The sequence below is a fragment of the Polypterus senegalus genome, chromosome 4 (genome assembly GCF_016835505.1).
Source record: "Polypterus senegalus isolate Bchr_013 chromosome 4, ASM1683550v1, whole genome shotgun sequence".
Taxonomy (NCBI): Eukaryota; Metazoa; Chordata; class Cladistia; order Polypteriformes; family Polypteridae; genus Polypterus; species Polypterus senegalus.
The window spans coordinates 197,666,345-197,678,578 of record NC_053157.1 but is presented as its reverse complement, the minus strand read 5'-3'; the positions used below and the strand labels follow the sequence as shown (position 1 = coordinate 197,678,578).

General features: G+C 37.2%; 1 protein-coding gene across 1 annotated transcript in view; it reads right to left on the bottom strand.

Moving 5' to 3' along the window:
* Positions 1 to 798: 798 nt before the first annotated feature.
* The window catches only part of kazald2 (Kazal-type serine peptidase inhibitor domain 2), a 29,848-nt gene continuing 18,412 nt past the window's right edge, over positions 799 to 12,234 (bottom strand). Inside the window, exon 4 of the mRNA XM_039751854.1 lies at positions 799 to 1,262. Within this exon, the coding sequence (XP_039607788.1) occupies positions 1,159 to 1,262 (104 nt within the window). The 3' untranslated portion in view covers positions 799 to 1,158. The remainder of the gene's footprint in view (positions 1,263 to 12,234) is intronic.

Sequence of the window (12,234 nt, the reverse complement as noted above, 5' to 3'; positions counted from 1 at the left end):
AGCGTGTGAGATGAGACTGTTGTGTTTGAAAGGCAGGTGGAGGGGTGAGCAGAGTGCAGAAAGAAGAGTAATAGAAATAGAAAAGAAGGGTTTGGAAGTTTTGTTGGCTTCCTTGCTTATTCTTCCCTTGCACCTCATTAGAAATTAGAAACATTCTTACCATTGGAAATATTATTCAGTCTTTCTGGCTCATCTGTAAGTGAAGAATACTGTGGAAGTGAGTGCACTGTTGTACCACTTTATGCAATATAGGGTTAAAGAGTGCTGGAACCAAAACATGGATCAGATGCCAGCCCACTGCAGTTGAAACTCCAACACACTCAATCATTAAGGGTCCATTCTGAGTCACCAGAGAGCCACCAGAGTCACCAGAGAGCCACAGCGTTGTATCTTTTTCATCTAATCCGAGCACCAAAATAAAGAGCACAGAGACAAGCCAGTGCTGGGGCTATGAAGAAGAAGCACAAACTAATGAATCTCCCACAGAATAAATGTGCAATAGAAAATTAGGACTTTTCTGGTGGAAAATCTTAAGCACAATTAGTTATGAGGCAACTCCACCATGTTTCTAGTTTTGCTTTATTACTGAGAAGCTGCATTTTGCCATATCCAGCAATTTGTACCAAGTTAATAAGTGTGATTCGAAGAAATTATACAATATAAAATAAAAGATCAGTGCTAATTACTTGATCAATTAAAATCCATTGAATAATTTTTTGTATAACAGATAAATTCCATTATTTCATGTAAAAGTAAAATCACAATGAATGTGGATGAAAGATGGCAGCTCCATTGAAATATATTTATATTTTTTATTTACAGTAAAAAGTGAGCATCTGATTACAATTTCTTTTTCTAACAGCTATTGCTATGTTTTCACAGATACATTTTTGTAAGCACAATTTTTTTGTGATTGTCATCACAACACACAAGAAACGCACACTGTTTTTCCTAGTAGTTATATTTATTATATACATATAAATGCCTATGCAAATCGTATCAGTGTTGTATTGCAACAACAACAGAATTTTGCCCCTAGTGTTTGGAAGCTTTTTTTGGTGTTTTATCACAAAATGAGGAAAGAAAAATATTTTACTTAAGCAATTTTCTCAATGTAAAGAAATGTTATTTTTGACTTTGGGTAAAGATTTGCATATTTCAGTATCTGTAACCACTTGCACCTTCCTCAAGATCTTCATCATCATCTGTGATGTCAAAGACCCCTGTCTTGTAGTGCTTCAGCTTACTTGCCAGTGGAGAATCTAGGAATACAAAAGAAAAATTAAGGCTAGAGAAATTATTGCTTTAAAGTGTGGTTCTGTTGTTTCTTAATTTAAAAAAACAAAAAGCAAAATCAGCAAAACACAATTCAATCAAAACAGAGAACAAGCACAATACATGACACCCAGTACTCGCCCTGAGAGATTTATGACAAAAGAGCCACATCTGAAGTGACAACAAAAATTAAAATGAAAAGGTTCAACACAGACCTGACGTACTTACTTTAGAATTAAATTAGTGAATTCTTGCCAAATTCTGAAAAAAATTCTGAACAGCTCCTCATAAACAAAATATGTGTGTTTCAATTTGAGATAATCCATCCATCTTCCAAACCTACTTTAACCTAAGCAGGGTCACAGGGTAGCTGCAGCCTATCCCAGCCAGCATAGGATACAAGGTGAACACACACACACACACACACACACACACACACACTTCAGGGAACAATTCAGCACTGCCAGTCTACCTAACCTGCATGTACTTAGACTGTGGGAGGAAACCGAAGAGTCTATAGGAAAACCATGCAAACTCCATAAAGTGAGGACTCTGCTTGTGACTCCGGTCTTCTTGATGCAAGGCACCAGCACTACCACTGTTCCACCATGCTGCCCAATCTGAGATAATATAGAACATAACTTGTCCACAGAGTAATAGAAGATGTTTTGAGATTTTTCCAGTGGAATCTCACATAAGTATTTATGTAGGTAATGTAGTCTAGTATATCGTAATGCAGGTTTCAACACTTTTATCTTATCTGGGATTACTCTAAATACTGCAGTTAAAGCTTTCAAGGTGATTTATTTCTGAGGCTATCTTAAATTTTATCCAGAATAGATAAAGTGTAGTAAATTGTCAAAACAGGTGACCTAGCAATACAGGCACTTGATGTCATCACTCATATGTTAGATCTTATCATAGATCCATTTTATACAACACATATGGAAACAATGAACAATTTTTAGTTGAATTATGGCATGCTTGGCGCAATCCAAACTAGAGCATGTTGTATGAATGGCTGAATTCTATTTCATATCTGAAATTTCAATTGAAAGATCTCTTTTTCATGGTTCTATAAGGTCATCAAGGGATACATTCCTTGAAATGTGTTGATATACCCTGGAGGTTCTGTCTGAATCTTTGTCAAAAACTAACCAGTTTCACCTCAGAGACAGATAAAGTTGAAACTTGAGGGAAGTTGGGTAACTTTCTAATTGGTTATAGAAGAAAAATGTGTGTCACTGGAAGGTTAAAGTTGAACAGAATAGTTCAAAGAAAAGCATCAATATACTTTATGTAGATGGAATACTGCATAAGTTAAAGAAGGCTGAAGCTGTTGTGATATTCGATTGGTGAATATTTAAACAAAAAATATTATTAAAGCAAAAAATGAGAGGGCCTAGACATTAATTAATCACACAGTGTTTATACCACTAATGTGTTGCTAGGGGTTTTTTTCCTACCAAAGAATCTTGTTGGGCAGAATATATGGCAAAGTCATCTAAATATTGCGCATCAGCCCTCCTGATACAAGCCCAACCTGTGGTTGACTCTGTGGTCATACATTTACCTAGGGCAGGGGTCCTCAATCCCAGTCCTGGAGAGTCGCAGTGGCTGCAGGTTTTTGTTCTGACCTGGTAGCTTAATTAGAAAGCAATTCTTGCCAATAAAGCACTAACAAGCTATGAAATTAAATTAACTCTGCTATGTCAGGTCATTCTCATATCCTAGATTTTCTTTCCCTTTCTATCATGCAAATGATTTGAAGGCTAAAATGGACGAGTAATTCTCAGTCCTTCACTTTTTTCTCTTCATTTTTCTTCCAAGTATTTAATTAAACCCAATAGTGCAGATAAATACACACAGGTGTAAATGTAAATAAGCTAAATGGAGAAATGCTGCTCTCTCTTGTCATTTGCATGTTATTGATAATAAGGAGCAATTAAAATAGCTGTTTAAGACAAAATTAAGCAATAAGGGCTCAAAATCACTAAAGTGAAGCAGTTACTTTAGCAATAAGTGCTTTTTATTAAGCAACTGGGTTGGAGCAAAAACCTGCAGCCACTGCGGCTCTCCAGGACCGTGATTGAGGACCCCTGAACTAGGGTGTAAAGTTCAAAAATATATTTAAATCGGAAGTTTCTGGGCTGTGTCTAAAAATCTGAGGAGATAGCGATATTTCGACTGAAGTGGGCTGCAACCACCCAAGTGAAGCTTTACTTTGACTTGCAGTTCCAATAAACAGAGAGGTAACAGCAAACTCTAACTACTAAAACTTGGTACTATAAAAGCAATTGGATTCTCTATTTAATTAACTGATATTTCACTACACTATCCTGCTCAAACAACACATAATTGTTCCCTTACAGATTTATAGATGTTGAAGACAATATATGCATCAATGTAAATGCAAAATAAATACATTCAATATTCACAACTTTTGTAATTAGGAAGATAAATTTACTTACTAAGTAAAACATATAAATATAGAATCACCACATAAATACCACTGAGATATCACAATAAAAAAATGTTTGAAAATTGCAACAGGCTGCTGTTTTTATCCCCATTTCTAGTGTTTAAATACAGACCAGAGTCTGGGTTGGGTGGGATTTGGACATGTACTGCACCAATGTGTTTAGGTTTGGTGCGAATTAGGGGTTAGCATTTAGTTTCATTAAACAGTATGACGACTGACAAATTGTAACAATTTTTTAAGGTGCATGTTATGTAAGCGAAAGTATTCAATAACTCGTTTGTCCAAAACTGAAAGAGCGACCCTTGTATACAATAATGGTCAAGTGGCAATTCCAGGCTAGAAAAATGTTTTTTCCAACAATCTTATTTAAAGTATTTTATTTCTAAAATTCCTACTTCTAAAATCCCTTTCAAGATACAGTATGTGTCAAACTCATATGACTTAGTCTGGGTGTCCAAATGAATCGCAATGGAAACCTTGCGTTTTAAAATTCAAGGTTAATCACTAGGCCACACTGCCTGTCTGACACCTTTCTTGGCATGTTTAGTGCCTAATGCTAGTAGCGTTGGATCAGGTTTACAGCGTCTCACTAAGTGGGGGATGAATAATTTGTTGTGTGGTAATAAACGCTCCTAAAGTAATATGTTACAGTTTAACATTATGTTTTTTATATAGTACAGTATATTAACTTGTGAAAGTTGTTTTGATGAAGATGTCTGTTAAATGAATGTTAGTAATAACATATTTCATCGATAGTCTTCCATCAAGGAAATAATCAAAGTATTCAAGTCTTATTATCAAAATGGATCAGTGTAAAAGTAGCTTCATCCAGGTTCAAATCACAACCTGGTTGATGTCTTTCTAAAATTTGTACAATCTCCCTACGTCTGCATGAGGTTTTGTTTTTTTGACTGAAGGTTTTGGCCTTCCTTACATGTCACTGTTTATGAGGTGTGACAATTTAATTTCTGAACTGGCTGTGTAGTGTCGCCTGAGCGGGTAAAACTCAAATGTTTTTTTGTTTTCTTCACAAATTCATTGAACATGGACAAAACAGTCAACCAACAGTGCCATTTAGAAGTGCTGAAACTCTTCCAAATAAAAACAGCCATGGAAGCACAAAGATTTTCAGACATTTCTGACGTCCAGGGTATTCCAAAAACAGAGTTCCAGGAATGTTTTCAGAAATGTCAATGTTTTCTAACAAAATACCTAGCTACGGAAGGAGATTACTTCGAGGGTGACAGCAGCCACTAGTGCACAGATACGCACACATTTTTTCTACGGGTTCATTCCAAGAGTTAAATTGTCACAAACTGTTGTTAAGCATAGCCTCTGTTTAACTCATTAAAGGGTTGGTTCCTCCCTTGCACCCTTCCTGTGCCTTTAAAACTGGAAAAAAGCTAATTCAGAAAATGGGTGATGGATAATGTGTTATGCTTTAATGTAAATTATTAAAGTTATTAATTTGGATTATTTAGTTTTTTGATCAATATGAAAAAGTACAAACAACCTTCTACCCCAGTACAGAATGGGCACCGGTCCCATTAAGTAAGGCAAAGCAGTATGCGGCCAATCACCTGCAGACTCATGCTTCCCAAGATGTTCTGACCCCTTTGTAGCCATATAGACCAAGTTTTATTAATACAATTGAGTTTATGTGAACAACAGGACAGTTGCAGTTACAAGAATTAAGATTATTATTATTTTGGTGCATTTAGTAGGACTAGATTTGGTAAGGTTTGGTAGGTAAGTTACATGACCATGCTCTAACAAATAATCAACCAAAACATCAAGACCTTCAGTGTCTAAGACAGTAGAGGCGGAAGATTTGTTTGTCTCACCCACACATCATTAAAAATGTTCTTTAAGTTTTCACTGCTTGCCACACTTTAAACAATAATTGTATTATTTGAAACAAACATTTTTGCCCATGAAATAGCAATGCATAGTGGATTTTATTGATGGAAGTTTTGTAATTTGAAATATCCGGTTTTATCGAAAACTAAAGAGAAATGGACTAGAATAAAAATACATATTATTGTCTTTTCCATAATCTGAAAATCTTCAAAAGGAAACCATTTTGTAAAAAGAATTGAATTAACTGAAAATTTAAACCTACTGTTCGGATAGTTTCCTTAGAATAAAAGGATTGCAAATCAAAAATGAGGGTTTATCAGTGTGTTTATCTCAGCAATGCACTTTTCCTTCTTTAAGAATAAAAGAAAAGACACATAAGGTCATCTTCTCAAGGCAAGACTTCTCGGAATTACAAGTTCATCTGCTGCTGCAGTTCGAGATTTACGGGAGTGATAATAAGATCAATAGGCATTTCTATTGTTAGTGGCATTTTGAGCTTATGACTGATACCACTATGATAGGTTTATAATTTCTTTATATGTCTGAGACTTAGACTGTTTTCTAAATAATGAATTTAAAACTTAAAATATGTCAAGGGATTTCTGCAATTTATTGGCTTGTTGGTAGCAATTATTCATTAAAGGATTTTTTTTTAAATGTATGTTTTGTCTACTTTAACAACATCATGTTCACTTTAAATTTTTTTGTCTTTCATCCCTCATTATTCAAAAAGTTAACTGACTTAGTTCAAAAAGTTTTCAAGTGTATTTATTTATTTCAAGCTCAATTTTTGAACAATACAATTGTTTTATGGTAGTACTTATATTTCCTGGGAATGTGTTTTCATGATAAGGTTTTGGCAGGGCAAGTATCTCCCCTGATGGGAGGGCAGATCTCCAAATAAAGAATTGGAATCCCAGGCAAATGGCTTCTTGGCAGTGAAAGGTAAATGGGACTACCAAACACTATGCTGGTAGTGCTTCTGAATTGTGCTCTTGGAAAATAATAACTGCAATTGTAAAAACTCTTCTATTTGGTGAAAGGAGGATATCTCATTTCTGTTCTCTACATTTCAGGTTTGATGTTGTCTTGCAGATTATGGGGATTCTTTTGAAAATTTGACCTTTGTCTTGTTAACCCTTCAAGGCAGAGTTTAACGTTAAGAATAGACTTAAGATATACCGGTAATGTTCAGAGCTACTAGACTTAATTCAGAAGTTCAAGGTATCATATATAAACCTCTACGCGTGGAAATGTGTGTGTCTGTCCGGCACAGAAGTGAGAGGTGGAGTTGGGGCAAGGGCTCCGCCTCCAAGGAAACAGAAAACTCGCTTAGCCACTACTAACACAAGCAGGGCCAGCACATCAGCAAAACAAAACCTCAGAAGAAAGACGACGTCGCTTAGCTGCTAACATCAGCAAAATGGTATCCCTTTTACTTTCCTCCCACCACTAATACACAAGCGAGGCAAGGATGTTGGCAAAACGAATCCTCCTAGGAGATGCCCAGAGTAGTTCCTTTCAATGACATCTCTACATTTCGATTTTTTTGTGACGATTTCAATAGTTTCTAGGACCCCAGGCTTTTTACAGCACAGAGTTACACAGCTAGTATCTTATAAGAAAAGACATAAAGCCAGGGATTTATTTAACTTAACAAAATATTTCTTCTGCCTTGGGTAAATTGAGCAAGATATCTTACAACATAGTTGTTGGTAGCACCTGTTGGTGAATTGCATTTGGTAAGTTATGTTTGAGTTATACTGTATGATATGATCTCGTTGTTCCTTTTTCTCATGTTATTTTATGATGTAGAGGTGAAGTTAAGATATCGATTGATTGTGTCATCAACGTTACTATCATCTATCAAAATGCCCCAGACCAACATGCTGCAATGTAATGATAGCCATGTTGTATAGGCATACTTCAAACTACTTTTAAGGAGGCCTACATAGTGAAAAAGACACACTATATCTTAAATAGACACTATATGAAGTTAAAGTAGACAGATTTCATTTTTTATATGCAAGTAGCCAGATATGTAGAGATGAGTATTGCATGTGAATGTTGAGTTCCAAGAAGCAAACCATGGACAAGATTTATTGTAGGTGCTTCTATTGTTGCAGAAGCAATTGTTAAAGACATGAGCTTTTAGGATATCCTGCACAGAATAGAAGATAGACCAAAGCACATTATAATTATGATCAGATTTTTCAGTTGATTTCACACTTGACATTGTGTTAGCAATTGATGACCATATTAGAACAAGTTAGAAAAACTATGCCTAGTGTAGCACTGAGGTGCGTTCAGGGACTGTTCTAAGAGCTGGGTCATTTTTAAATTCTCTTTATTTACTACATCAAAAACAGATATATTTCTTCTTTGTTTATGAAATATTTTTGAAACAAGGAGTCATATAAAATAGAAAGTCATTACCTGTAATAGTACAATACATAAAGCCATTCTTATCGCATATTCAAACATCACATAGCAATGTAAAAATGACAGATTGTTGTGCAGGGTTTATGGCTACTTGCTGTTAATTTGATTGAAATATAACATTTTTAAAAGAAGTACTCAATATAAGGTTAAACTCCAATGTATGTTAAAGTCTGCCATGTTTCTGATGGCATTTCAATAATCTGAATTAGGGATTTGTTGCGCTGTTAAGAGCAACAATTAGACATCAAAGTGGAAAATGTACAAACTGAAATACCCAGTGTCAAGGTAAATTTGAAAGGGTAACTTAGTAATTGAGGTCACACCGAGTGTTTCTGTTTTATTGCAGTTAATTTTTGAAATTTTCCATCTATTCATCCATTTTCCAACCTGCTGAATCCAAACACAGGGGTCTGCTGGAGCCAATCCCAGCCAACACAGGGCACAGGGCAGGGACCAATCCCAGGCAGGGTGCCAACCCACCGCAGGACACACACAAACACACACTAGGGCCAATTCAGAAACACCAATCCACCTAACCTGCATGTCTTTGAACTGTGAGAGGAAACTGGAGTGCCCGGTGGAAACCCACACAGACACGGGGAGAACATGCAAACTCCATGCAGGGAGGACCCGGGAAGCAAACCCGAGTCTCATAACTACGAGGCAGCAGCACTACCACTGCGCCACCGTGCCGCCCAAAATTTTTCCAGGGCTTGATATTTTTTTAACTGTTAGATTTTTAAAAATCCAAACATTTTGTACAGCACACTCTATTCAAGATATCTCATGAAAATTGAACTTTCCAGACTAATATCTTTGAAAAAAAGTGCCCCAAATTTCAATTAAACCAGTCCGCTGAGTTTGTTCCACAATAATAGCAATAGGTGCTTTTTCATTTTATGAGAACACGCCTAAAAAAGATACAAGATCACAAACAAAAATATAGAGAGACAAATATGTGGGTACATCCATAGACTAGAAGGCACGTCATACTCTACCAGACCCAACAAACTTAATCTTTTTAGTTTTGAGTAAAGAGTGCTTTGTGGCTACCTATTCTACGTGCTAAAATGCTAACAGTTATTAGCATAATGATTTTAGAAGATGTTTTGACCAAATTTTGAGGCTACAAATTTTTGTGCAGCTTACCACAAAAACACAGCTTTGCAAAATTGCTTTGGTCCTTGCAAGACAGATCATAAGACAGATGCAGTACAGAGGTTAAGTTTTTGGACTTTAAACCCAGAGGTTGTGGGTTCAAATCCTGCTACTGACACTGTGTGACCGTGAGTAAGTCAGTTGACCTGCCTGTGATCCAACTGGAAAAGTAAAAAGAAATGTAACCAGTTGTATTATAAAATGTTGTATGTTGCCTTGTTGCAGATGATGTTGTCCTGTTTGCTTCATCAGGCCGTGATCTTCAGCTCTCTCTGGATCGGTTCGCAGCTAAGTGTGAAGCGGCTGGGATGAGAATCAGCACCTCCAAATCCGAGACCATGGTCCTCAGCCAGAAAAGGGTGGAGTGCCCTCTCAGAGCTGGGGGCGAGATCCTGCCCCAAGTGGAGGAGTTTAAGTATCTCGGGGTCTTGTTCACGAGTGAGGGAAGAATGGAGAGTGAGATCGACAGGCGGATCGGTGCGGCATCCGCAGTGATGTGGGCTCTGCATCGGTCTGTCGTGGTGAAAAAGGAGCTGAGCCATAAGGCAAAGCTCTCAATTTACCAGTCGATCTACGTTCCTACCCTCACCTATGGTCATGAGCTATGGGTAGTGACTGAAAGAACAAGATCGCGAATACAAGCGACTGAAATGAGTTTCCTCTGCAGGGTGTCTGGGCTTTACCTTAAGGATAGTGTGAGAAGCTCAGTCATCTGGGAGGGGCTCAGAGTAGAGCCGCTGCTCCTCCGCATCGAGAGGAGTCAGATGAGGTGGCTCGGGCATCTGATCAGGATGCCTCCTGGACGCCTCCCTGGTGAGGTGTTCCGGGCATGTCCAACTGGGAGGAGGTCCTGGAAAAGACCCAGGACACGCTGGAGGGACTATGTCTCCTGGCTGGCCTGAGAACACCTTGGGATTCTCCCGGAAGAGCTGGAAGAAGTGGCCGGGGAGAGGGAAGTCTGGGCCTCTCTGCTTAAGCTGCTACCCCCGCGACCCGACCTCGGATAAGCGGAAGAGGATGGATGGATGTTGCCTTGGAGAAATCCAACAGCCAAATAAGTAAAGGTAAAAAAATGATTGAAATATGTGTAACAAACCATTTTTTGTTGGGAAAATTATACTACTAACAAAACTGCCCATGATACTAGCCTTTCTGAAACAGCCAAAATCATGTAAATATTGTTTTTTTTTAACTATAATATTGAAGCATATTGTTTGTTGTCAGCATCTTCATGTTGTGAATGTTGGAAATGAGAATAAATATGAAATCTTTACAATTTTGAATTGCACACTGGTAAAATCAAAAATGAGTTAGAAACACTTCCAAATCATTGTTTCTATAAACGTTTTAATTTTTTCAATGTGTAATTTTGACATGATGCTCATAAGCTCTGTAATCACAGTAACAATGATAGGGATTTGTACATTCATCCATTTTATTATTGTACCTTAGCTACTACAAGGTCTTGGGTGTCTAATTGGATAGCATTAGGGACAATGGAGAGGCCAGTCTTGGGTGGGCATGTCATACTTACCAAGTTGCCACTTAACATAACATGCAAAACATTTAGGATGTGGGAGGAACCCGTAGGTAAAGAAGAAGAAACTTAGAGACATGTGGATAATGTGCAACAAGGCTTAAGAATTGAACATAAGTCCAGATTTTGCAAATGTACCTTATGCTTACAAATCGCAGTAATAATTACAGGCCTATAAACCCATTCACATTCTGTATCTTCCTTGTCTAGATAAGGGGGATGGAGCCTCCACAATTCTATAAATACAATATGACAACAGAAACATCATACAAAAATAACAATGGAAAAAGGGAACAGGATCAAAAGGAGGCACAGCATCACCCCTTCACTGACTCAACTGCATTTTCTTCTGCAAAAACTGAGTCATCTTTAAAAGTTTTCTGTCAACTTACAACAATGTAATATCCAATAATCTATAATGCATGTAGTAAATGTTTACTCCAAACAAGTGTGATAATAATGAGACTATAAAGTAGGCTATTCCTTCAATGTTTAAAAAGACAAGAGAGACACTTTCTTTTATGTGAATGAGGAAAAAATAATTTAAAAAGATGATAGGCTTGTATTTTAAAAAGGACAAAAGACAGGAAGATCAGGAGATAAAAGGCTAGGCAAATGAGTTATCAATGTATGAAGAGACGGTCCAAACCAAAGGATCAGAACTACTACAAAAAACAAACCAAAATGGGTGATAAAAGTCAAAGTCAAATAGTACAAACACAGGTCAATAAGCTAAAAAAGTGAAAGTAGCAAACAAATCATGAAAACTGTGAGTTTTATTTGTTACCCTAATATGAAGATAACATGATTACCGCACTGCCATGTGGAGATATCACACACCGCACAGTACAATGTCACTCACATGACTGGTAGTGGATGCAGGAAGGATAAACAAATTTGCAGTTCCCCTGCACAATAAACACAGAACATTTGACATCCACTGAAAACTCAAAAAGCCATCATATTAAAAAATTTAGAATCATATCACACAAATGTGATATACAGAATATAACAAAGGGCTCAGTAGGCTGGAACTCTTGAACTAAAGCACCAAAGCTAGCTTTCAGAAAATGCTATGCTTGACAATGCATATGCACGGTTTAACTTAGCCATGTTTGCTGTACTGAGGTTGTGGAGGTAGGCAGGTGTCCTCAATTAGATCCATAGGGATAAAAAATAATGTCACATGTGCCAATAAAGTGGGATTTTACGCAATGTCTGCTTCATCTCATATTTCATGCTGGGACTCTCTCCTGACTGAGATTCAAAGTCTTGTTTTGTTTTTTTTACATGCCATTTGTTTATTTAATTGTTACTTTTGGTTATTATCTGCTGTGTTGACTATGCATGTGTTATGTTTTATGTGTTTTGTGGGTGGTCCTCCTATAGGTGGGGCTCTCCTGCCAACCAGTGCCAGGAGCTGCCTTCCGTTCTATACATCCATAGGGTCTCCCACAGTTCCTGGCCGTTCATTTTGAAT